This window comes from Myxine glutinosa, chromosome 3 (assembly GCF_964187855.1).
Source record: "Myxine glutinosa chromosome 3, kmMyxGlut1.1, whole genome shotgun sequence".
Lineage (NCBI taxonomy): Eukaryota > Metazoa > Chordata > Myxini > Myxiniformes > Myxinidae > Myxine > Myxine glutinosa.
This window is the reverse complement of record NC_136263.1, coordinates 37,113,840-37,141,097: the sequence shown is the minus strand read 5'-3', so window position 1 is coordinate 37,141,097 and position 27,258 is coordinate 37,113,840. Positions and strand designations below refer to the sequence as shown.

The following is a 27,258-nucleotide window of genomic DNA, read 5'->3' as shown; positions in this document are numbered from 1 at the left end:
AGAATGGTTGAAGTGAAGTGAAAAACCTTGAGCGATGCGCAAAGCATGCGAGTCAAAATGGCAGACGGCCCGTTCGAGGCGTAACGACACTACGATGATTCTCCTCGGAATCAACCGCAAAACCTGACACGCAGGTTGATCTGTCACAGCGATGACAACTCTGTCGCAGGAATCCCTTTCCCGGGAAACCCAAAGTTCACTCGTGACCCTCGTTCGCTCCAGACCTCGAAGCAGCTCGGCTTCTTGTCCGACTCGCTCGCTCCGCCTTCTCTTCCTCCTCTTCCTCTTCGTCGTTGTCCGGTTCCGGTTTCATTTAAAACATTAACTTTTTTACCTTTTGAAAATAGTACTCTTTTTCCCTTTTGAAAATAGTAATCTCTTTTTCCCTTAAACGACAACAATAATAGATGGAATCAAAAATGTTTACAGTGGATGAAAACCACAACCACGGAAGTGGAGAATCCGTAACAATACCTGTACCAAGTATGAATTGGATAACTTCAGCCGTTTTTAAGTTGTAGGCCTATTACAGAGGGGGACCTTTGACCTCTTGACCCCGAAATCTAATCATTTCATCTTTACATCATTCTACATAATTTTACCAAATTTGGTCAGAATCCCATCACTGGTTGACCAGTTATCGCGGTAACAGGATTTTTACCTAACATGACCTCTGACCTTTGGCCTTTGACCTCGTGACTCCAAAATCTAATCAGTTAATCTTTACTTCATTATGCATACCTGCACCAAGTTTGACGAAGATCCCTTCAGCCATTCTCGCGGTAACAAAAGTTATCACGGTAAAAAAAAAACCTATCACGGACAGCCAGACGGACAACCTAAAAACATAATGCCTCCATCGACTTCGTCGGCGGAGGCATAGAAATATACTTTTTATTCTTTTACATTTTTGCTGTTTCATCAAAATTGATCTCATTGTTTGAGTAGAAACTAAAGTATTTCCATAAGAAAACAGCAGATATGCACTAAATAACGAACCAGATAGCATTTTGATGAAGGCAAGCCTATGTTGTGGGCATGGTTGTGGTCAAGTACAAAGGACACTGGATTGACGCTCCAGAAGTTGTGGTGTGAAATCCAAACAGATGGCAGCAAGCATTATTAAAGATTTTGATTCTAGGCCTCTCGAAATCAAGGTGATCACGGCCGATTACCATTGTATTATTGGGTTAAAAAAAAAATAAACATGACCTTCAGAGAAACCTGGGTTCTCTGCCTGGCCCTCTTATCTGGGTTGCACGTAGTGCCAGTCCATACTGAGGTTGATTAATTGATGCTCTTCATGACAAAATTGGAAGAGACACTAATATGCTTCCTATGACTTTCTTCATACGAGCACATCGCTTAAGTGTGCTTACGTGCACTTTGTTACGTTAGTTAAATTGCACATTGTTCAAATAAAACAGGATTTTTATTGAAATATTTTGTGATTCCAAAGCTACATTGTATGTTCTTTTTTTAATACAAGGTCTAGGCTCGTGGAAGAGCAAGGATGCACAACAGATTAGGACACAACATAAAGGGAGCAGCAGGAGAAAGGGGGAAATTTTAAAAGCAGGGCAGTGGGAGAAAGTCGATGGAGACGGACAAACAAGGGATGCAGGTAACGATGAGTGGTAGAGGAGAAGTGATGAACAAGATGGACACATCAGCAAACTTTTGTGTGGGGTGGAGGGGTGGTTTAACGGGTGTAGAAAAGATCATGGTTTTGGATGGGGGATGACTTGAGATGAAGGGGAACAGCTGTCTTGAAGACCCGGAGGGAAGAATGAGAGAGTGTGGAAGGTGGTTCCACAGGTGGGGAAAAGAGGAATAAATGTCTTGAGGTGAGCAGTGGTTCTGGATTTAGGCAGTTTCACTATGAGGGGTTTGCTGGAGGAACGTGTGCATCCTGCAGATATCTGGGAGGGGGGGGAGGAAGGGGTAGAGCATATCTATCTATAATTCCAGCTGTGTGTGTGTGTGTGTGTGTGTGTGTGTGTGTGTGTGTGTGTGTGTGTGTGTGTGTGTGTGTGTGTGTGTGTGTGTGTGTGTGTGTGTGTGTGTGTGTGTGTGTGTGTGTGTGTGTGTGTGTGTGTGTGTGTGTGTGTGTGTGTGTGTGTGTGTGTGTGTGTGTGTGTGTGTGTGTGTGTGTGTGTGTGTGTGTGTGTGTTTGGCTGTGACCGCTGTTTCTCGACAACCACGGGTCCGATATACTTTAAACTTGCCAGGTATATTGCTGGGGACCCGAGGATGTGCCTTTTCAAGGTTTCATATTAATCGGACAAGTAGTTACCGAGCTATGGCGATTTCTTTACCAAACTCCGCAAGCCGTTCGCTTTGGACCAAACCATTTCATGTAAATAGAGGGGGGGGGTTCTGTGGTCGTTGCGAATGGACCAAACCATTCATGTAAATAGAGGGGGGGGTTCTGTGGTCGTTACTGCCACGTGGTTTCAAAGTTTTTTTTTTTGTTGTTGTTTGCACGTATGTTTATTTGCACCCACGTACGGGCACGCCCTAGGATGTTTACACACACACACCCCTACACAAATTTTTTTTTTTTTTTTTTTTTTGGCAAGGAACGGGCACCCACGTACGGGCACGTCCTAGTATATAGAGAAAGAGAAAGAGAAAAAAAGAAAGAAGAGGGTGCAAGACCAGAAATGAGGTGGAAGAAGACTGATAAACCACTGACCTGTCTGTTTCATTGCAAGATATTGCACAATGATGTTGAAATCCTTGGTTTTCACGGCATCAAGCTGAGCAAGATGTGAGGCAGAGGAGCCAGCCCAGATGGGAGAGTAGTACCCCTTCAAACTGCAGATGAAAGTCTTGTCAATGAATAGGAGCTCAGGTGTGCCAAGGAAGAACTTTGCACGATGGAGGATGCCCAGTTGGTGTCTGGCTTTGGAGGCCAACTTTTAAATGTGGCTTGCCCAAGAGAGATCACGGCTGAGAGTGAGACCTAAGAGTTTGAATGATTGAACCTCTTTGAGAAGGTTATTAAGAAAGTAGATGGGAGGATTTGCAGAGAGAGACACACACAGAATTTTTTGCTATGTTATCAGAAACAAATACTTTATTTGGCCTGTGGATGGAATGATATTTTAAATTTTATATACCATTTGTTTCAGGCCAGAGTTGGGAGGACAAGGTTCGACACATACGGAGCAAGATGGAGCAGCGACAAGCCGTGTGGTTGGTTATTACAAACCTAGACGAAGTGGCTTGTAAGTTCAAGTTGATGTTGCTTCCTTTTGTCTCACATTTTCGTCTTGTGCTTCTTTAGTATTTCTGTGGTGTCTTTGTTCTTAGCACTGGGTGGTGGAAGTGTAGTACTGTATAATAAAACATGAAAGCCGTTTCCAAAGCAACGTGAAGGCCTGACCAGAAATTCCACCATCGCAGAAAGGAAAGCTTCGCCATCTACAATGTCCAAAAGCGAGTGTGCTCCGGTCACGGGCATTTCTACCACCACCACCCACCACCACCTTTCGAGGCCATTTTTCCCCGCAGAGCAGGGGTTGGCCTTTTTCGGGCACCTTGGTCCCCTTTTTGAAGCAATGTTTTATGGCCGGATGCTCTTCCTGCCACCAACCCTGTTAGTCGCCTCTTGCGACACACAGGGAATTACCAGTGAACTGGTACTCAAATTTGCCGACCTCGGAAGGATGACAGGCTGAGTCAACCCCCCTGGTGCTAATTCTGCCAATGGCGCGATTTCATGATCACGACTGCATCACACCTGTAGCATCACACCTTTCCGTTCGAACAACACTCCACTCTGACGCTTTTCAAGATGCAATCGACGGTGCACCTGCTCCTACCCAGAGAGTCGGCGACCGATCTGTGTTGGAAGGCAATGAAGGCCACAGTCAAGTACACCAGCTCCAAGTGCGCTCGGACTTGCTGCATGCATAGCTTTTGCCGATTCTCTTGCACTGTGCGGCTCTAATGATGGCCCGGTGTGATTGTTCGTTTCACACTTTCCCCAAAAATATGGAAATGTGTGCCACATTTTCTCCAATTAGCTTATTCCTTTTCTAGGTTTATGTGGATGTTCGTGGATGGATTTCTTTTTACTCCTTCCTTTAATTTTTTTTATCTTCTGCTTTGTTATACTGCGTTTATAGCATTTGGAACCACTTGTACCTTCCACTCCTTTTGGAACCACTCCTTTCTTCTTGAGAGAGGGTGGGGGGTGGGGGGGGGGGTCGATTATGAGATTTGAATCGGAAATTTAATTTTGTGTGGATATGCCCTTGCATTTGCATCTTTATATTATTTTATTCCTTCTCGATCCTCGCTGACATTTCTTCTGGAAGTTTTGCTCTACCTCGTTTACTTTGGTTCTTTGTTTCCTGCAGGGCTTTTGAACCTACGTGGCAATGATGTGAAGTACAATCCCGTTTTCTTTTCCTACATCCTTATTGGCACGAAGTCTCTCAAGTATGACTTTGTTCTCTCGGCTTTTTGTTTTCCCTGAATTAATCAAATGATGGTAATAACCTTCGTTCTGATTTTGTTTGGTATATATTTATTTCTATTAGATTAGAAGTGAAACAAATCTTTTTAATTTTTTTAGTAATTGGGAGAGTTTATTATTATTATACTAGCAAAGGTACCTGGCAGGGAATATGAAGAAGGGGAGAGAAAGGAGGGGAGGGGGTTGGGCAAGGGGTGGGGAGGGGAGAAAGGAGGGGATATGAGAGGGGGGAGAGACAGGAAGCGGAGTGAGAGATATAGGGGGTGAGAGGGAGTGAAGAGGGGGGAGGAAGGCAGCATTTGGGGAGTGGAGAGGGGGAGAGTGGGGGTAGGTGAGGAAAGGAGGGGGTGAGGGGGGGAGACAAGCCTCACCACATGTCGCTATACTGTACACTTCGGTGGGGAAGGGAGAGGAAGGGGGTTGAAAATCCGGCAGATGTGATCCCAGTTTAACGTCCATCTAATTCTGAGGGGACGGCACACACATTGATGAATCGCCCTGCATGTGAAAAACCAGTACGACAGTTTATAGCTATGTCGGGATTCGAACCCAGGCTAGACAGCTAAGAGGGAGTGTGCATTCCTCTCAGACATCATACTTGTCCCGTTGCTTTAATCCTCTTAATTTATTTTGCCTTCTAACTCCTGGGATGTCCCCACGGAGTAGCGAGCCACCGTATCACCATGGAAGCTAAGTGGCTTAAGCACTTGACGTTGTTTTTTTGTTTTTTTACATGTATATTTTTTATAGGTATATTAAAATAACTATATTAATATAATGAAAGCAGATCGCACAAAAAGGGGGAAATAAAATAAAACATTTTTAGTAGGCGAGGCACCACAGGCCCGAACACAGGCACATGGAGGGAGATTTTAAAGAAGAAGAAGAAGAAGAAGAAGAATATCAGTAGCAGATTGTTTCTCCGTAATGTTTTCCGAATTTGAATAAAAAGTTTCTCGTTGAGTTTGAAGAAGATCTGGGTGGTGTATGTTGCCAAAAACGCAGGAAATAAGAATAATAGTTGTTTTTTTATGTTGCCGTTTTGGCAATCTCAGGAGTAGATGAGTTTCTCCATCATGCTTTGAAGAAGAAGAAGAAGGGCTAATGCTTTGTTCACACTTTCTCAGGAAGAAGAATTATTATTGTGGCTGAGTTTCTCTGTAATGCTTTTCGAGTTTGAAGAAGAATGATCAAAGCAGAGATCGTTTCTCTGTACTGTTTTCCGAGTTTGAATATAACGTTTCTCGTTGAGTGGGAAATTCAAAACTTGAACCAACCTGCCAGGACTCCTACACGAGGTCAATAAATGTTTGTTTTTTTTATACGTATATTTATGTGGAAATAACAGGTCGTATAATGGCAGCAGATGGCACAAAAAGGTGGGTGGGGGTGGAATAGGACAACATTTTCAGCAAGCGAGACACTGTCCCACATTCCCGGCCCGAACGCATGCAGATGGGTTTGAAGAAGATCTGAGTGGCGTATGTTGCCTAAAATGCAGGGAGTAATAAAATTTACATTGGTTTTTCATGTTGATTTGGCAATCTCTTGAGTAGCTGAGTTTCTCTGTCATGCTTTGCAGAAGAGGAATAAGTGCTAATGTTTTGTTCATGCTGTTTCTCCATATTCTGTTTGTTTACATTCACAATTGTGAAATTATGACAAATGGGAATAATCGGATAAAAAATGCTAATGATGTCATCGGTGCCTCCATTATGACGTCTTAATTCGACAAGTGCAAAACTTCATCCAATCAAGATGAAATTTGTTGAGTGTCATCGATGGATAGAGAAAAAATAATGATGATGTCATCAGTCATGTGCTTCGGCCACCATATTTGTTTCAACACAAATGCCATAAAAACCACTAAAACACGTCCTGGCAAGGGTCTGCAATCTCTGATTGCTTTCCTGATTTTTTTTTGTTTGTTTTTTTGCTATGAGCACACCGATAATCATCTTCAAATGGGGTGTTTTTACACACTCAAACACCCAGTTTTCATTCATGCACTCCCTTTGAGTTTGAGAAGTATGCATGTATATGCCAATCACTACTTAATCGTACTGAGTGATCATCTTCACCGTATATTGCAGCATTTATTTTCTGCCGAGAGGGGGTGTCTTCCAGGATGATAATACCCCTATCCACAGAACACCTGTGGTTCCATATATATTTCTACATATATATATATATATATATATATATATATATATATATATATATATATATATATATATATATATATATATATATATATATATATATATATATATATATACACTACTGTGTTCAAAAAGTATCCGACCTTTATTTTTCGTGCGTAAAAAAAAGAAGCTAGGGAGGCGTTGATTGGTGCACGTATGTAGGCGATCCTAATGCACACGCATGAATTTTTTCACACCTGCAGAAGCTGTCATTCGACGGCAGACCGCCGATGAGTGAAGACATGTAAGCGAGCGCCGTCGGATTTTCGTTTTTGACAAAATGACGGAAAAACTTGAACAACGCTACTGCATCAAATTTTGTGTAAAGCTTGGCGATTCCCAAGTGGAAACGATCCGCAAGATTCAACACCGTTCATTCCATTATGAAGGAGGATTTGGGCTTCAGGAGAATCTCAGCGAAGTTCGTACCAAAGCTGCTAACGATTGAGCAGAAGCAACTCCGTTTGGAGATCGCACAGGACATGCTGGAGACTGTGAACAGCGATCCCAGCTTCCTCAACACAGTGATCACTGGCGATGAGTCCCTGGGTTTATGGGTACGACCCAGAAACCAAGTTGCAGTCATCACAATGGAAGCATCCAACATCCCCGAGGCCAAAAAACACAAAATTTGATGCAGTAGCGTTGTTCAAGTTTTTCCGTCATTTTGTCAAAAACGAAAATCCGACGGCGCTCGCTTACATGTCCTCACTCATCGGCGGTCTGCCGTCGAATGACAGCTTCTGCAGGTGGGAAAAAATTCATGCGTGCGCATTAGGATCGCCTACATACGTGCACCAATCAACGCCTCCCTAGCTTCTTTCTTTTTTACGCACGAAAAATAAAGGTCGGATACTTTTTGAACACACTACGTATATATATATATATATATATATATATATATATATATATATATATATATATATACACTTATTTTTATTTATTTATTTTTATATATATTTAGATTGGATAATTTATTATTGGATAGTTAATGAAGTGACAAAATGTGAGAAATATCAGATTTGTGTTGTGTACGAGATTGGTGCATGAAAAACGGTCCCTTTCGTTCCTTCAATATTTACTTCCATCTTGGCATCATCAAGCATACCATCGTTCCAAAATGTTGTTAAGATGGCTGCCTCATGCACTATATGCATGTTGAAGATGGTGTGGCATTTCTCACAGGTGTAAACCTCTTGTCTGCTAACCTGGCCAAATTCTGACAATTTCCTGAGCACAAGGGTGAATACATCGCCTCAGTAGAAACAAAATTTGGATGTAGGATTGAATGTTTTGAATGTATCCATTTCCTCACAATGTACACCTTTGACAACCCCATTATACATCTCTCACATTTAAGGTGGAATCCATGTAACCTTCCCTTTTCTAATGAACACATGTCCAACCATGCTCTTCCTTTCTAGGCTGTTTATTGATGCCAAGCGGGTGGCAGAGGAAGACGTGCACACTCACCTTTCTTTAGATAACCCAAGTGATGAAAGCTTGCGGATCGAGGTGTTGCCTTACGACTCTGTGCTGGACACCCTGCGTGAGTGCTGTAATCAGCTTGGTGAGGGCCAGAAGGTGTGGATTAGCGAAAGATCAAGTCATGTTCTCAACGCCGCAGTCCCGAAGGTATCAACGCTCCATCACAAAATCTGTTCGCGATCTTTTAGGGACAGGGACATTTACTTCAGTTATGCTTTTGATGTGGGCAGAGATTGTTGTAAGGCTGTGCATATACTTGGGGCAAAGTGGCAAACTTGATGGCATCATTTTAAGGCATGCTTACAATAGTGTGACAATGGCAGCTGGAGGCTGGTGCGACATCTGACTGTTCTTTATGGCAGCACGCTACCATTATAGATGGTCAACAGCAGCTTGTTTTCAGGAAATTGAAAGAGCTCACCATGAACAGGTTTACTTGGCCACACCATAGTTGAGCTTGCTCTATTATAACATACTAGCTGGAAGCCCGTGGTAAAACTACCACGATCGAAAAATTAAAATAAAAGGAAGCCTTTGATTCTTGTGCCGGCTGAAAAAGCTAAATTGAGGAAGTATTATAATTTATCCCATAGGTTTGGATAAATTTGAAGCAACTTTTATATAATTTGTCACCGTGGAGCATTTCCGTGTTTCTGGTGGGGAACACACACGCAGACAGACAGCATTAGCTTATTAAATTTACTGCTGAACACAAATACAAAACCCGATAATGTCTGGTCGCGGAGAAGTTTGTGACCATTTCGATACGAGACCAAAAAATCTTAACGAGGAACTTTGATGCAGGAGGACGTGGTGAGAATTGTTAATTCCAAGTTTCATTTTTTCTTTTTAAGAGACCATTCCCAATTTAACCTCCCCTGTGGATTTGTCATTAACCTGAGGTGGCACAACATGGGACTGGCCTGGAGACCCAACTTGATTTGTGTTGTACTGTAACTTTTTATAGAAATGTTTATTTGCATGACATTACAGGTATGCTCCTAAAAGGTGGAGACATATTTCTGTCGTGTATATATATATATTTTAAACTCAACTGGACTATGTCCGCCAGCTGAGTTTTTGTCGACACCCAGTGTCCGTCATCCGTCTGTCGTCTGTCTGTGTCTGTAAACAATTCGACGTCTATGCTCTAAAAGTCACAAATATTGATAAAATTTGATGAAACTTGTTATGCAGCATCTTTAAGACATAAACTAGTTTGGGATTGCATTTGGGCGTTGCACGCCCAAAAATGGGCGTGGCAGGGCGGCCATATTGAAAAATCAATTTTTGTCATGTATTTTTAGCACATATAAACTACATAGTTTGTGGTTCTATTATGCATATTCTAACCATATTGATATGGACCAGTTGAGTTCAGGTTCCCTGGAACCTCTCTAGTTTCATTCAGGTATAAGAGAAATAAATAATGAATCATTATTATTTATTTTAAAAACACTACTCCGACTTTCCATGAGTCCCGATCGATATTTATCGTTGCTGTGTACCGTGTACATAATTTACATGTGATAAATTCAGTGAAGGTTTCTAATCCGCAACGTTATTTCGTGACTCATCTGTGATGTATTTCCATCATTTCAAAACTTCGTTTGCTTCCTCTTCATTATCTCACGTGCTTCCTGAGTTTTTCTCAACTTCTTATTTATTATTTTATCGTGTTTGAAATCAGATCAGTGCTTCGATTCCTTCGCCAAATCGAAACATTTCCTTGTGATTTCACATGATTTACAAGTTTACTAATTATTTTCCAAAGTTGTAATTATAAATGCTTTTTCAAAGCAAATCACATGGATCCTTTTATCGCATGAGGTGTTCTTTGCAGATGCATCGTTTGCAGATACCCATCACCCCCATATGTATGGCGAAGGCTCTGAAGAATCCAACTGAGAGAGAGGGCATGCGTCGTGCTCACGTGAGGTCCACGGCCATCCAGCTACACCCGTTTGATTTCAATGCTGAAAAAATCCGTATTTTAATATCTAGATGTAATGCGAGATATGAGCAGTTTATTCCCTTGTGGATTTTAAGACTCGGGTGGATTCTAATCCTGGAATGGATGTTACAGTGGGCAGTAAAGTTATTTTACACCCAGCTGGAATTGATGCCTGCCTGTAGCATATTTTGCTGTTATCTGCAATTACAGTCGACATAATCTGTGTATGCCAGAGATTGCTTATTAAACGCAAATAAATTTAATTTCCCTTTTCAGATCAAGGATGCCGTTGCACTCTCCGAGTTCTTCTGCTGGCTCGAGAAGGAGGTAAAGCGGCCTGTGTCGGGCGCCTGCTCGGCAATACGCGGAAAATCCATCTTGGCCGTTTCCATCTGAATTGGCCCTTAATGCATTGATTTACTTCCGAAAAAGAATAAATGTGGAAAGATCATGTTACATAGATTTGAATTGTGATTGGCAAATGACTACCAGTTTGTAATTATTACCACGCTTTTTGAAAAAACCTGGGAGATATTGTAATCGGCTGGCTGTCTGTCTATCTCTCCTTCCATCCGTTAAGCCATCTCTTCCTAAACAGTTGGGCAGAAATTCACGAAACTTAGTAGTTGTGATCACCACATGGCAAGAAGGTGCAAGAGCAGTCATTTTGGCCCTGCCCCTAGTGTTTGGTCAAAAGGTAAAATAGCAAATAAGAATGGCCGCACTGTAGTCACAACCTGCTACAAAATCAGGTCACAGGCCGATTGGGAAACGCGCATTTAAAGCACTCTTAAAAGATGGGCAGCTCGATTGGGAAACACACATTTAATGTGCTATTAAAAAATTAACTCAACACCTCTCATCCATGTGAGCCTCCACCACGGTTATATCAGAACGAGCTGATTCACCACACGGTCACGGATTGTTTAACCCCAATATGGGGCAGTTCAAAAATTATTTAATGCTATTTTCTTTTAGTAATTTGCATGACGTAATGCAGGATTCCCGTGCATTCTGAAGTCTGAAGGGCTTGATTAAATCTTACTATTATTCGACATATGATTAGATTTTTATGGGTCCCTCGGCATGAATAACACTCGACCCAAACAAAGCCAATGGTAATTTGTCACAACAAACCCAAGCAGTATATAATCAGCAGAGGCCTACAGGCCTAATGTGTTAGCCCCACCAGAAAAGCAAGATGGTAGCCATTATTTCTTCTCGGTGCTATGGTGGGTGGAGTCAAGTAACAGATGTGGGTGTGGTCCGGCAGCTGTCCGACCAAAGGGTGCACATTTCAAAAGTTGACCCCCAACAAGAACACCAACAGCAATGCAAATCCCTTGTAGACCTGCGACATGTCGCAGGTAAAAATGCAATTACAAGCACATTTTAATCCCTCAGTTCATACCTTAGGGGGTGAGGACTTGAGGTTTCAGGGGTCAAAACGGGGGGGGGGGGGGGGGGGATAGAACGGCACTCAGTCGAGAGCATACCTCCGCCAGGTGAACACTTTACGTTTTGTATCATAGAGTAGACCAGAAAATCACAATACAGAATTGCATTTAATCAAAATCGTCCGTCCACAACTTTTTGAGATATCCTGCTATATATCATTTTGGCCCGATCTCCCAATGGCGAAGAATCGCTTAAAAAATTAACTAATTCTCATATCCGAATCCATATTCAGATCTTCACCAAAATCGAATCTATTCTTCCTTGTCAGACACCCAACCGGTCCACCAAGTTTCATCCAAATCCGTCCACAACTTCTTGAGATATCCTGCTATGTATCATTTTTGGCCCGATCTCCCAATGGTGAAGAATCACTTTTAAAATTCTAGTAGCCGGATCCGAATCTTCACCAAAATCTAATCATTTTGTCCTTGTCACATACGGTACATCGCTGCCAAATTTCGTCGGAATCCGTCCACAACTTTTCGAGATATTTTGTTCACAAACAAACGGACGTGTTAGAGGACAACGTGTCAGAGGACAAGGGGTGAAAACATAACCTCCATCCACCTTTGGTGGCGGAGGTAATAACTCAAAATTTGATGATGGGTCATTCCCGATGGAACCTATTGCCATGTTTCAACTTTGCATTTTGGAAGTGGGAAGTGTGGAGATTTGCGAAGGTGCGCCATTGATTTTGCTCGAGTGTCAGTCCTACTATAACACCAATGCTTGCGCTTCGAGTGCCGTGATGTGTAGAATGTCATTCCAGTACATACGTAGTGTGTTCAAAAAGTATCCGACCTTTATTTTTTGTGCGTAAAAAAAAAAGAAGCTAGGGAGGCGTTGATTGGTGCACGTATGTAGGCGATCCTAATGCGCACGCGTGAATTTTTTCCCACCTGCAGAAGCTGTCATTCGACGGCAGACCGCCGATGAGTGAGGACATGTAAGCGAGCGCCGTCGGATTTTCGTTTTTGACAAAATGACGGAAAAACTTGAACAACGCTACTGCATCAAATTTTGTGTTTTTTGGCCTCGGGGATGTTGGATGCTTCCATTGTGATGACTGCAACTTGGTTTCTGGGTCGTACCCATAAACCCAGGACTCATCGCCAGTGATCACTGTGTTGAGGAAGCTGGGATCGCTGTTCACAGTCTCCAGCATGTCCTGTGCGATCTCCAAACGGAGTTGCTTCTGCTCAATCGTTCGCAGCTTTGGTACGAACTTTGCTGAGATTCTCCTGAAGCCAAAATCCTCCTTCATAATGGAATGAACGGTGTTGAATCTTGCGGATCGTTTCCACTTGGGAATCGCCAAGCTTTACACAAAATTTGATGCAGTAGCGTTGTTCAAGTTTTTCCGTCATTTTGTCAAAAACGAAAATCCGACGGCGCTTACTTACATGTCCTCTCTCATCGGCGGTCTGCCGTCGAATGACAGCTTCTGCAGGTGGGAAAAAATTAACGCATGCGCATTAGGATCGCCTACATACGTGCACCAATCAACGCCTCCCTAGCTTCTTTTTTTTTACGTACGAAAAATAAAGGTCGGATACTTTTTGAACACAGTAGTACAATGCTGAAGATGTTTGTTTTACTTTTGGAGCCTAAAAGTTGCAGCGGCATGGTTCATTCATCCCGTAATTACTTTGTTGTATAGTCCTAAATCTTTCAAAATCGTTTTTCCTCGGCCTTCTATATTCCTGATGCTTTGCTATTTCTTCCCTCGAAGATGCTTAAAGGCGGCGTCACCGAAATGCATGCAGCTGAGAAGTCCAAGGAATTCCGCAGGTGCAGCACTTTACAAACGCACAAATCCAGTACTCTCGTCACCGTTGGCTGTTTCGTTGTTACAAATTGCTATTTTGGTGTTGCGGATTCGTCAATTACGGTGTAACTATCAACATTAATGGAACTGTAATTGAAGTTAAACATCTTCATACACCTTACGAAAACGTCTCGGATCTTTTGAGAAAAACCTTTTCTTTTTCTTTCACGAGATGTAAATTAAGCTTGTTTTTCCCATCCAATCTGCGACAACTCTTGAGATCAATATTGGAATTTGACGTTTAACCCTTTTTCAGCGAGCAAAACTGTATTCTATTGCAGTCAGCAGAAGAACTATGTGGACCTGAGTTTTGACACCATATCGAGTTCTGGACCTCATGGTGCGGTTATACATTACAAGTAAGTCGCATCGGCTTCCGCATCTATCAAATTTTATTTTCTGACTTTGTGGACAATTTGAAATCACCACGAGTTTGTTGTCGATGTTTTTGATTGTGTCTTTTGCAATTGTTGTTGGCTGTGTTTGCCTGGGATTGCTGCTTCCTTCGACATTCCCTGCATGCTTTGTTGCACATTGTTCTTTGTTTGGAAAACAGCCGCGACCAAGTGATTTTGCTTAGCTGTGCAATAATGGGTTGAACGATCCGGATTAAACACTGACACACCTTTGGGGTTTGAGACACGATGGTGTCTCCCAAAAATAGACTATTACCTGCCAACCGATCATTTGTATTTTTGTACTTTGCTTTTGTATTTGTACATTTGTATTTGCTTTCAGGATCATTGGTATCTCCCGCGATGAAGCTAACTCCTCCGAGGGCCTTAACTCACTCACCGCAGGCAGGTTGGTGGTCTTTCTGTCTTATACCGACTCCTCTCCCGCCTTGCTCCCCCAGCTCTCTCTGTGCTCTGTCCCCCAAATATTCCTACAGGTCGGACAAGATCTGCCAGCAACCCTCTTATGGTGAAACTGCCAAAATCTAGGCTCTCTGCTCACCTTCACTCTTTCATTCCTCTTTTCTCCCGCCTCTGGAACAAACTCCCTCACCCTCTTCAATTCCACTCCTCCCTCCAGGTCTTTAAAACAGCTGCTCACCACCATCTCTTATCTTCCCCCATCCAAAACCTTCATCTTTTCTACCCCTGTTAATTCACCCCAGGTCCACTTTTTTGAAATACCAACTTCTTTCCTGGAAGTCCAAGCAGTGTCCATGTGTTTTATACTTCTCCCACCCCCTACCCCTTCCCATGCCTCCTCCCCCCAAGCCCTCTCCCTCCCACAGATCTCCCGATGTCCCTGTTCTCTACTGTTGTACTTGTGTGCTTCCCTTGCTCTCCCCATCTTGTCTCCTGCTCCCTTTATTATATGTTTTATGTGACCGTTTGTTTATTTGTGATTAATGTTGGCTCTTACACGAGCCTCGATCTTGTATACAAAAAAAAACAAAAAACGCTTCCATGGATATGAGGTGTGCAGTCAGCCTGGATTTTGGAAGCTTAACCAGAAGGCGGATACTGGAAGAACGCATGCATCCTGGAGTTGCGGGGAGGATCAGAGGACAGAGGGAGCAATATTGGAGAAGAGGCTGTTTGAAATAAAATAAAAGACAGATCACCAATCTGTGTCTTCGTCATAGAGATTCCAATAATTTTGATAGCATTAGATTCCACAGAATCCAAGGGACAGATGTGATGCTGGGGTGCTACCCCATTAGAGAGAGCAGTACTCCACATTGGAGGTTTGCAAAGGCCTTGTGGACTGTGAGCAGCTCTGCTTTCAAAGGAAGGACTTGGATCGATGAATAATGCCGTCTGCGGCTGTCTTTGGAAGTCAACTTTGTGTTCAGATGAGGAGAGGTCATTGCTGATGGTGAGGTCTAGAAGTTCCGGAGACTGAACCTCAAATGTAACACACACACACACACACACACATACACATACACACACACACTTTCCTGGAACCACACCTGATGCTGCTATTCATTATAAGGGCCTACAAGTTGGAAATCACTCCTACTCCTTTACCATACAGATCCGCTGTCAAACACGCTACATTGTTCTGGATGTGTAATCTTCTGATGTGTAAAGTAATGGTCTTTTCGGTGTTTTTGCAAAGTCATGAAATGATTCCAGATAATTTGTTTTTGGTTTCGAGAAGGATCCACAAAAAAAAAAAAGCATAGGGACAATACCCCTGGCGCTCACCTGGTAGAATAAACAGTATACTGCACCGACTAAAGGTATTTTAAACGAATTTCAATGGTTTCTAGAAGACAGGGCAGCATGTAGAATCATACTGACATAATCATAAGACTTTAAACAAACAAACTAAAACATATTTTGCTGGGCAAAACCACCCCCCTCCCCCAACCCCGTATACCTCCTAAGACCCCAATTTTTCTAATGCCTTGAACAAACATTGGTACATCACGGTTGTGTTCAAGTTTCATCGAAATCGTGTGTGTAGTTTCTGAGAAGAAAAGAAAATACCTATTTTGGAGGGGAAACACCCCCCCCCCCCCCCCCCCCGTAGACCTCCAAAGGGGTTTTTTTTTTTTTTATGGCGTGAACAAACTTTGGTACATCATGGGTGGTGAAGGTTGTGGTCAGGTTTCATCGAAATAGTGTGTGTAGTTTCAGGGGAAAAAGCAAATTCCTGGTTCCACTTTGACTGCAGTAAACCCCCTAGACCCCGATATATATATATATATATTTGTTTTGCTAATGCCGTGAACAAACTTTAGTCATAATACAAACAAATATCATTTGTGCCAAGTTTGGTCACAATCCCTTCAGCGGTTTCAGAGAAGTTTCTGCAAGTGTTTACGGATGGACGGACTGACTGACGGACGGACAACGCGCCATCGCATAAGTTCCCCTGAACTTTGTTCCAGGTGGCAAAAAAAAACATACACCAGGGATCTCTTGAGCTGACAATGAAACAATTTCCCTAATTTGTATGGTTTGCTCTGCAGACCGACTCAACAATCAGACCGGCCGCTCTCCACAAACGAGATCTACTTATGCGACTCTGGCGCACAGTACAAGTGAGTTCCGTACTTTTGGCTCCTGAGTAAAGGCTGAAAACTTTTCTTTCAGAATAAGGTGACTGCACCATTTGGGAGTTGTTTTTGTTGCTTCATTCTTCTTCGAGTAAAGGGACGATCTATTTATTACATACATTGCTGAAGGTGGGGGAGGGAGTAAGGTAATGTAAAATCTGACAAGTTTGTCCTGTTTCTTTCAAGAGATGGGACCACAGATGTAACACGAGCTATGCACTTCGGTACGCCAACTGATTACGAGAAGGTAAATAAACTTTGGTAATTTTTTTTTTTACCATGTTCATTCTTTCAATTAGGGCAGTGTGTGGAACCTTGAGATGATGATGAGACGCTCCCTAAATCATACACTGTATACGAAATGAGATCTTGTATGTGTATCTGTAATGATCCCTTTTGGGCATTTTGAGGCCTTGTTTTTCAGCCACTGGGAATGTGAAACTGTTACCCTCCAACCGGTTTCTCACAGGAATGTTTCACAATGGTTCTGAAAGGTTACATTGCCGTACAGACCGCTGTTTTCCCGAATGGCACCAAAGGTGTGGTTTCTGTACACAGCTCTTCCTTTCAAGCACGTACTGTAAAAGTGGAAAATTCCGTGCTCCCACCCCACCCCCACACCTCCAAAACGAAGACCTTGTGTGTATTCATCTGTCAGGACACCTGCTGGATACACTGGCACGTATGCACCTATGGAACGTGGGTTTGGACTACATGCACGGCACGGGCCATGGCGTTGGTGCCTTCCTGTGCGTGCATGAGGGGCCTTGCGGAATCAGCAACAAAAGCTTCGCCGATGAGCCGCTGGAGGAGGGCATGATCATCACAGATGGTGGGGATCGGATCGTACATGTACTAATAATCGTGAAACTTGGTTTCAGACTCTGCCACGGTGATGGGCGATTTTTGCAGGAGCCTCGTTAACTTTAGTAAAGGGGGAAAAAAATATGTGAAAGAATAGTCAAAATTGTAATTTTAAACACAAGTTACTCCTATGAGCACAGCTTTAACATTGTCTCTTGTGTCCACTGAAACGATCCTGAGGGCCTTCCAATAATTATCACAGTAAGGGAACATTTCCGGGTTGTGGATGGACCAACATACTTTTCCAAATCCATTCTGCATTCATTGTACAATGTGCGCTGAGTGGGTTCATCAAAAATGTAGTGGTCTGAGAGGGTCATTAACCAGTGTGGCAGCTACATTCAAGTGTAAGGTGTGCATAGATGGAGGAAATGTTGAGTTGGATCTTGGAGACGGCGTGAAGCTGGAAGGTGTGAAAACATTTTGTTACCTAGGAGACATGCTGAATGGAGGTGGATCAGACTCGGCAACGGTTGCTAGAGTGAGATGTGCATGGAAGAAGTTTCGGGAACTGAGTGGCGTGCTGACGAGGAGGGGAGTGTTGTTGAAGCTGAAGGGAAAGGTGTATGCTGCATGTGTGAGAAGTCTTATGATTTATGGGAGCGAGACATGGGTAATGAACGTAGAGCAGCAACGAAGGCTGGAAAGGGTGGAAATGCGAATGGTTCGGTGGATATGTGGAGTATCGTTGAGAGAGAGGAAGACAAATGATGAATTGCGAAAGATGATGGGAATACAGCCTGTGATGGATGCTGTGAAGAGGAACAGGTTGAGATGGTTTGGTCATGTGTTGAGGAAGGATGAAAGTGACTCGTTGAGAAGAATGATGGAAATGAATGTAGAAGGTAGTAGAGGATGGGGAAGACCGAGAAAGACTTGGCTAAAGGTGGTGGAAGAAGAAATGGGGGCAAAGGGGGTTAACAAGGGGAGATGCAGAAAATAGGGCAAAATGGAGAATATTGTCATGGGGACCGCAAGGCTAACCCCCGCTCTTGCAGGGAAAATGGCCTTTAAAATGCCTGTTGTTGTGTTGTTGTCATGCAGAGCCCGGTTATTATGAAGATGGGAATTTTGGGATCAGAATCGAAAACGCATTGCTCGTTGTCCCAACTACTACAAAGGTATGACGATGCTGATTTATACGAGCTACGGGTTATTCCCAGTCATGGTTGTTTTTAAAGAGTCCTCATCGATTGTTATGAAGAACAAGACCCAAGTACATTTTGAGTTTTCACACAAATGGGTTGCACTCTGTAAACCGATTGGCATTGTGATTTAAAAAGGGGAACTTGAGTTCACCAAGAGCTGGGTAAAGGAAGTGGGAAGTAAGGCGTGTGGTGGGTGTGCGTCTGGATCCTCTAACGCTTTCACCATGGGTTTCCTTAGTATGATTTCCAGAAGAGAGGATTCCTGACCTTTCAACCGTTGACTCTAGTGCCCATCCAGACAAAGATGATCAAGAAAGACCTGCTGACATCAACAGAGGTGATTGTGATTTATAGACCATCTTCTTCGTGCCCATAATTTAACGTTGCCTTACACCTGTCTTACAACCCCCTCCGTTCATCCCATTCTTCCCATACTTTTCACTCCATTTTGCCCTCCTCACACACATTAGGGTCCTTGGCTTAAACAGGTGCCTTTAAATCCACTGGGAATATATTACGGCCATGTAGAAGGAAAAGATTGATGGTATGCCAGGTATCATTTGAATTGCTTACTTCCTGTTTTCACCTCTTCTTCAGTTGCAGTCCTTAAACGCATATCACGAAAAATGCTGGACGGTCGTGGGAGAAGAGCTCAAGAACCAGGGCCGATTGGAAGCACGCGAGTGGTTGTTGCGCGAGACGCGACCCTTCTGAGCGGGCATTGTCGGGTCGACTTGGGCCCCGTTCGATAAGTCGCCCCATTGCACACGTTTGTCTCACCCCGTCTCTTCCTTTCACCCAGTTCCTCATCTCCTGCATTTGTGTTTATATTCAAACTCTCCTACAATATTGCTTTGGACTATAAAATACCAAAAAACAATTAACTGTCATCGGAGGTTCTAATTTGTCGGGTATCGTTTTCATTCCATTTCGCCTTTAAACTTGTACTTTAAGAGAACCAAAATGCCTCTTTTGGGAGTGGAAGGTGAAGTTATGGCTCGAACTGTTTTTCCTGGGATTAGTGCCGAAATATTTATTTTGGCTTGAGCCATCCTCATCTTTCCAGTATATCTGGAATGTTGTGCAGACCCGTCGACCCTTTTCAATGTACAGTATATACTTTGGTGAACGATTCAATAATAATTTAATGGCTGATTTTCATGAAAACGTTCTGAGAGGTATGCATACAGGTAAATGAAAGATGATTACACGCATTGTCAAATCTTGAGAGTTGATCTCAGGTGGGAAATCCATCTCGCCTTGATTTTTTTTTTATTTGATTTTTTTTTTTGACACCTGCAATATTTTCCAACTAATCTCGTGAATATATATATTATACACATTCAGGGAATGATGTACAATCATGCGTCAGCAAGGTTTTGGGGGTAAAATACAGTTTGCAATGCAATAGGCAGGTGTGGTTGTGATTTGGTGACGACGGTCTGCAAACTCTGCTGATTTGAATGTTCCTTCGTAAAAAATCACCGCCTGGGGTTTGGAAATAAAAACTTTTTGTGAAGAATCTAAATTGTGTGCATTTGAATTTATTTAAGATGCTGATAGCCTGCTTCCGATAAGGTCTGCTTTATACGGATATCTCCGACAGATGGCACCAAAGCAAATCCTTCCTTGTTTGAACACTCGTGGATATGATTGGCCACATGCGACTGCCTTCATGTAGAATAAGAGGTGGCTCCAATGAAGGAGTTGGAAGACGTCTTCCTTTTCTGATTACTAGTACACCCGCAGACTCCGGGAGGGACAGAAAGGGTAATTCCTCTTTGGGGTATATAGATTACAGTCGATCTATGGTCGGATCTCAAGAACATTGGGTGTGTTCATTTACCAAGTTTCTTGTGGAGAGATCGCCAAGTGGTTTAAGCATTAAAAGCAAGCACTCCATTCAAAACCGTTAAGGAATGGCTGGCTTGGCAAGCGCAAGCTAGCTGCTTGATAAATGAGCACATCCTGGTCTTCCTCCCTTTCGTATTAAACAGCAGGAGCGAGTTTCAAAAGTTCGCTACGGAAAATGCCACGGCAGCGGTAGAAAGGGCCATGTTATGAACTCAACATTTGTGAGTGATATTGAATACCATAGATCTTCGCTCAGTTCTGTAAGTAAACCTTACTTCATGGATGTCGGGATTCCTCCAAATTTCTTCATTTTGGTGTTATAAACAGCATTAGCGACTGTTTAAAAAGCAAATCATACGTGTTTGTGGTTTATAATTTTTTTTCTTCCTGTAGAGGTCGTTGCTCACACAGATAATGATAAGTTTTATAACGATAAGCTATTTAAACATTATCACTGCAGGAAAAACGTCTTGGGGAAGTGGGACATTATTAGTATTAATATTGTTTTGTAATAACATTAACAACATGTGATTATCTTTAATTTTGTTATTAAAAGCGTCTTTGGAAAATCAGCATGATAAATCTTCTTCTTTGGAAAAACGCCAGGATAAAGCTAATTTAATACGGCTATACACCTCAACGTGGAACCCCATTGATGGCAATGGTGGGGAAAACCCGCTCGGGGGAGAAAACCCCCTTGAGGAGAGGGTCAAATGAATGTGCCACAACCTTCATTATGTAACCCTTCGTCATCCTGTCAAGCTTGGTTGAGATTGGATAAGTAACGACGGAAGGTATTGGCGTCAAAAATTCATCAGACAGACGGACAGACACAAATGGAGTATTTTAGTATGATACAGTACAAATCAAGTCTACCTTAACGAAAGCAGCCCAAGATTGGGATGAGCATGTAAACCTCGGCACAACTGAGCTCATATCCACCTACAAGGCCTTCATCCACAGCTTGATGGAATACTGCTCGCCCTTCTGGGCCTGCCTCACATCTTCCTCAGCTTGACACAATGGAAACCAAGGCTTTCAAGATCATTGGAATCTCCCACCATGAAGCCGAGCCTATGGGCCTATCTCTGACGTTGCAGACAGGTCGGTGGTCTCCATATTCTACCGCCTCGTTTCTGGTCTTTCTCTGCGCTTTTGTACATTGACCGCCACCTCTCCAAACCCACGTCTTTTTCCAAATTTCCAGCTTTTTTCTCACTGGAAGTTTGATTCTGTACCCATCTTGTCCATCCCATGTGTCCTCCCCTACCCCACATCCATTATTTCTCCAAGTCTCCCTTTATTTTGTCCCTCAACCCTGCTGTTCGTGTCTCCTCTCCTTTTATATGCATGTCTGTGATAGGTTTTTGTTACCGTGATAACTTGAACGACTGAAGGTAACCAAGTCAAACTTGGTACAAGTATTCTATATAATAATAGCGTAAGGACTCGACTTTGTTATCCCTTTTACACCGCACCCAGTGACCCGATGCCCACGGCACTAATGGATTTACGATCTACGAACCGTGCTCTGTTTATCACGTACAGACATACTCGAAAAATCGGAATTAGCCGAAGTTGGGGCCCAAAAGCATCCGATTAACTGCCGATACGACGCCATCTTACGACGCCATCGTATTGGCGTCTGCTGGGCGAAGGCGAAGCAAGCCGTCCACTGAGTGGACAATCCAGAGCATGCATTTGTGTCGGCGTCGGCGATCGTTGTTCATATACGCACTCTTCATTCTCATCTTTCTTCCTAACTCTTACTCGGACAAGCAAATCCGATATGCCATCCATAATGGTACACTCTATCCATACACCACATCCTCCCTTCCGTGGATGTTCCACGGGTTTCGGCTAGTCTATATAATAATAGCGTAAGGACTCGACTTTGTTATCCCTTTTATGCCGCACCCAGTGACCCGATGCCCACGGCACTAATGGATTTACGATCTACGAACCGCGCTCTTTGTTTATCATGTACATCCATACTCGAAAAATCTGAATTAGCCGACGTTGGGGCCCAAAAGCATCCGATTAACTGCCGATACGACGCCATCTTATTGGCGTCTGCTGGGTGAAGGCGAAGCAAGCCGTCCGCTGATTGGACAGTCGAAGGCGACAGCAAGCCATCCGAGTGGACAATCCAGAGCATGCATTTGTGCCAGTGTCGTCGATCGCGGTGTACGCTAACCTCATCAGGTGGGTTTACCATAATTTCTTCCATATACTGTGATTACAACGAAGTGAAACCAATCAGCAGCCCATCATAGGCCATGGGGCATAGGGCTAAAATGTGCTCAATTTGACAATTTCGTGCAACAACGCAGGGGATTACTTAAAATTGCTATAGATGGGTTGGGGATGTGCTCCTGAACAAGAAACACCATGTCCCCAGACACCAGGGGTGCTCATTAATTTTTAACGCGCACTTGATGAAAATGCAAGTAAATATAATTATATTCATCAACTATACGTTACTGCATTTTCTTTTATTTCTGGATAGTTTGAGGAGTAAAATGAAAAAAATTGATTGTGATATTGTTTCTAGACCTCCTTTTCACTAAAATACACCAATAAACATGATATTTTTGTATCTAGATAGTCATAGCGATAAGTTGAAAATGAATCCAATCTGAAAATATGGTCCGCCGCAGCTGAAACACATGTGCCGCAAATAAATCATTTTTATTTTACTTTTTTTAAATTAACTTCTCACTTCTACCTTCTATGATCAGTTCATCTTCTTTGATTTGAAGAATGGCAATGAGTGGCAGTTGACGGCTGACTCCTTTTACTTTTTATTTTGAACTGGGGTCAATGGCTTGCCAGGTTTACTCAAAAATCTTGTGTAGTTCTTGTAGCAGCCATGATGGTACTGAAGCTCCCTGGCAACCAAGTCCTCCCCTTCTATTTGATGCAGCATTTGTACATCCTCTTTTGCTTTTGCAGCCTTTAGAAGTTGACCTCCACTGATGAGTTCACATTTTACTAGCCTTACCATTGACCTCTTTCCTGAGATGTGACTGCGCTTGTATTGGTTGCTATGGCAGAAAATGCACTCTTCAGGAAACATATGTCGCCTGCTCCAATCTCTTTGGCTGCTGTTTGCATCTGAGGAACGCAACATTCTCTTTCTGCTGGGCTCTCCACTGCTTTCACTAACTACAACTGGACCATCGTCAAGTTCGTTCATGTCTGTCCCGGCATCTGCATTAAACAGAAGGAAGAAACAAATTTTGAGTGATTAGAATTTAACTTTTTTTCAACAAATATGAAACATGTATTTATTTTCTTCCTACCTACCAACCATTGAATTATTGTCTAAACATAAATATACACAATTGTTTTCATTTTTTTTCTTCCAGTTACTTGTATACCCAATTTTTTCTGACAATATATTTAAAAATATATATAATACAACAATTATATTTTTGTTTGGCCTTTAGGATATCATGGGATGGAACGTGCAATTTGATGCAACAATAAAAACTTGTGCCATCTCACGTTGGTATTTGCCCCAAATAAAGCCGGCAGCATCATCCATGCATTGACAAAATAGCGGTCACACTCAAAGTAACTGTGCAAGTAAACATTTGCACCTTAAAAGTATACATGCACACTGTGCACAAAAAATTGTCGATAGCTCCGCCGTCTTCCAGGATTTTTTGAGAAACTGTTTAGAACAAAGTCCACATGTTATTTTTTTTAATTGTCGATAGCTCCGACGTCTTCAAGGATTTCTCGGGAACTGTTAAAAACAAAGTGGGGTTTTTTTTCCGCCACCAAGACGGCAAAGTGTTTTTTCATATCTAATGTATTTCATTGATATTCAGTTGTTGTTTTTCTACTCAGATCAGTGAGTAAATTTTCTTTTTTGCCTCAATAGTAGGTGACGTTTTTTTTCTTCAAAAAACTTCCATGTCCCCCCCCCCCCCCCCCCCCCAAGAATCTATTGGTGCATCCCTTGTTATACATTTGTACACGCTTTGCTAGTAAAAATATTAATGACCATGACCACCGCGCAAAAAAACAACAAAACAAAAATACAAAATAAAAATAAACTCAACATGTGTTTATTGTTTATAATTATAGAGTTTAAAATTTTGCAAACATCTGTCTTTTTTAGTAACAAATATCAAATCATGGTTTTTTTAACAACTTCTCCGACAAGGTAAACATACTTTTTATTACCATCATTTACAGGACAGTAAGAAGTACCTACCGTACAATTTAGTAAAAATGTGTAGTCAGTCTACATGTACAAATTTATTTCTTAATTCTTTGTGGATCCTAAAAACTGTAATGAGGTGTGACATGAGCCTGATGACATAAACCACAATATCCCCACATATCATGATACTATTACTAAAGTAAAAGAGCATGCTTGCAATAGTACGATTTGTATTATAAATTGTAGTCTTGAAATATACACAAAGAATTAAGTTAAGCACCCCCCCCGTTTTTTTACAACCTCGCACATTACAAGTTTGTTGTCGTCAAAACAGTGTAATATACCCATGATATTGCTATATTTTCTGGAGAAGTGATATTATGGTCACATAAAAACATAACAATCATGCCGTTTTCAATATTTTATTCTGAATAATTTAAGGTGAAATTTTTTGGGAATTTTAGGCATATTTTCACCTCAATTTAAGTATGGAGCTATAGGTCCATCACGGACAGTGTGGATGACGTTTATGTTTTCTAACGTACAGTCATTGTTCTGAGAAGACCTCTAGCGATCTTTGCGTCAATAACGTGTGTAGGACCCACGTGATCGGATCACTGACTCAACCCTACGTCTCATAGACCCTGTAAGCCATCGTATGCGTTGCTGTGGCAGGTTGTTCCATTCCCGACCATCCCCTGGCTTGCGTACAGTCCTGACCTGAACCCCCTCGAGCACGTTTGGGACATGTTGGGACGACAAATTGCGAAGATGGTCCCTCCAATAGCCAATCTGGATGAATTGGAACGTGCATTACATCGGGAATGGAACAACCTGCCACAGCAACGCATACGACGGCTTACAGGGTCTATGAGACGTAGGGTTGAGTCAGTGATCCGATCACGTGGGTCCTACACACGTTGACGCAAAGATCGCTAGAGGTCTTCTCAGAACAATGACTGTACGTTAGAAAACATAAACGTCATCCACACTGTCCGTGATGGACCTATAGCTCCATACTTAAATTGAGGTGAAAATATGCCTAAAATTCCCAAAAATTTTCACCTTAAATTATTCAGAATAAAATATTGAAAACGGCATGATTGTTATGTTTTTATGTGACCATAATATCACTTCTCCAGAAAATATAGCAATATCATGGGTATATTAAACTGTTTTGACGACAACAAACTTGTAATGTGCGAGGTTGTAAAAAAACGGGGGGGGTGCTTAACTTAATTCTTTGTGTATAGATAAACAAAATCATAAAATGTACATTTCATCATGCATGACTTGCTGAGTCTGCTGTACATTTGTCAATTGAATTTGAAGATACTACTCTTCTAAGGCCAACTCCAAATCTTCCGGAACTTGTTACTAACTTGCTTGAATCAAGCATGATGATTTATTTGATCATGATATATGGCAATGTAATGTGAATTCTATCATCACGATCAGATTCTATCATCATGATCATGTCTATGTTTGCAGAACAATTGAAACTTTTGGCTAAACTTAAAGCTTACTAAAAAAATTACTACATAATCATATTAACTTACCATGAGATGTAGATGTTTCGGTCTTTTTCTCCTTCAGCCTGTTCACTTTACTGATGTCACAAAAGCGACGTGAACAATCATAATGGTAGCCAATGTTGGGATTTTCTGGTTTGGCCTCAATGCAGGATTGTGTATCGGCAAAATCAAGCCCCAGCTTTACCGCACAGTCGGCCAGTAAATCGCGTTCTTTACAGTCATAGAGCAACCATTTACTCGCAAATTCAACAAAGCGGGCCCAGTTTTTATCATTGAATTGAATGAAATTGCTTTTAGTTTTATGGACAACATGCATCACGCAAAATTTGGACGAAAATTGAACAGGTTTTCCTGTCACTGCCGAAGCAATGGGCGTCGCCATCTTAGTTTGTCAGCTACCGAACGGAGCTTAGTATGAGCTGCGTGATTGGCCAATTACGGCACCTGACGTATCTGGAGCGCTCATTCGCTGAATTTATCACGTGAACAACCTTGTCCGCGAATTTTAAACCTGATTTTTTTATCGAAATTCTTTCTTTATTTGTATTTTAATGTGCAGGTATATTTATTGGGGACATTATTATATCGAATGGAACGAATATTTTGCTGATTTTCATGAATAAATCAAGTAATCCCCATTCCTGTTGCACGAAAAAGTGGATTTTAATGGTATGCCCGCCCCATGGCCTATCAGTATCATATAAAGCAATAAATAACAAGGCTTCAGCTTCTGAAAGCTTAAAATAAAGTGTACTTTGCCGAGTGACGAAAAGTAGGCGTAGGCCTAGGCCCTACCTATCCAGTTGTTGTGTTTCCGTTGTGGCCATGATCTCAACAAATGGCGTAGGCCATGTGGCATAGGGTAGGTCATGATCAGCCCACCCCACCCCCCCCCCCCCCCTTTCGTTTCACCAACTCCTGCATCTGCCACCGTTCATGATTATCAAAGTAGGCTTTACCCTGTTCACGATAAGGTAGAAATCAGTGAGTTGTATACGAAGAGATAAAAGGATGGCATTGACTTCGAGACGGTACGTGATATTTTCAAAAGTATATCGTAGCGTTGTCATTTAAGTAGATTGCAATAAATACGTTGTTCATATACGCACTGTTCATTCTCATCTTTCTTCCTAACTCTTACTCGGACAAGGAAATCCCCTATGCCATCCATAATGGTACACTCTATCCATACACCACATCCTCCCTTCCGTGGATGTTCCACGGGTTTCGGCTAGTG

The 27,258-nt window shown here is 42.2% G+C and overlaps 2 protein-coding genes across 2 annotated transcripts in view; one reads left to right on the top strand and one right to left on the bottom strand.

The window, feature by feature from the left end:
• The window catches only part of XPNPEP1 (X-prolyl aminopeptidase 1), a 36,113-nt gene extending 16,130 nt beyond the window's left edge, over positions 1 to 19,983 (top strand). Inside the window, exons 8-21 of the mRNA XM_078773887.1 lie at positions 3,138 to 3,233; positions 4,371 to 4,452; positions 8,118 to 8,328; positions 10,025 to 10,114; positions 10,412 to 10,462; positions 13,326 to 13,384; positions 13,703 to 13,780; positions 16,357 to 16,428; positions 16,630 to 16,690; positions 16,913 to 16,982; positions 17,102 to 17,275; positions 18,352 to 18,428; positions 18,694 to 18,792; positions 19,053 to 19,983. Coding sequence (XP_078630013.1) covers positions 3,138 to 3,233; positions 4,371 to 4,452; positions 8,118 to 8,328; positions 10,025 to 10,114; positions 10,412 to 10,462; positions 13,326 to 13,384; positions 13,703 to 13,780; positions 16,357 to 16,428; positions 16,630 to 16,690; positions 16,913 to 16,982; positions 17,102 to 17,275; positions 18,352 to 18,428; positions 18,694 to 18,792; positions 19,053 to 19,169 — 1,337 coding nt within the window. The 3' untranslated portion in view covers positions 19,170 to 19,983. The remainder of the gene's footprint in view (positions 1 to 3,137; positions 3,234 to 4,370; positions 4,453 to 8,117; positions 8,329 to 10,024; positions 10,115 to 10,411; positions 10,463 to 13,325; positions 13,385 to 13,702; positions 13,781 to 16,356; positions 16,429 to 16,629; positions 16,691 to 16,912; positions 16,983 to 17,101; positions 17,276 to 18,351; positions 18,429 to 18,693; positions 18,793 to 19,052) is intronic.
• C3H2orf42 (chromosome 3 C2orf42 homolog) overlaps positions 1 to 27,258 on the bottom strand; it is a 357,660-nt gene that overhangs the window by 68,761 nt on the left and 261,641 nt on the right. The gene's annotated exons all lie outside the window — the stretch shown is intronic.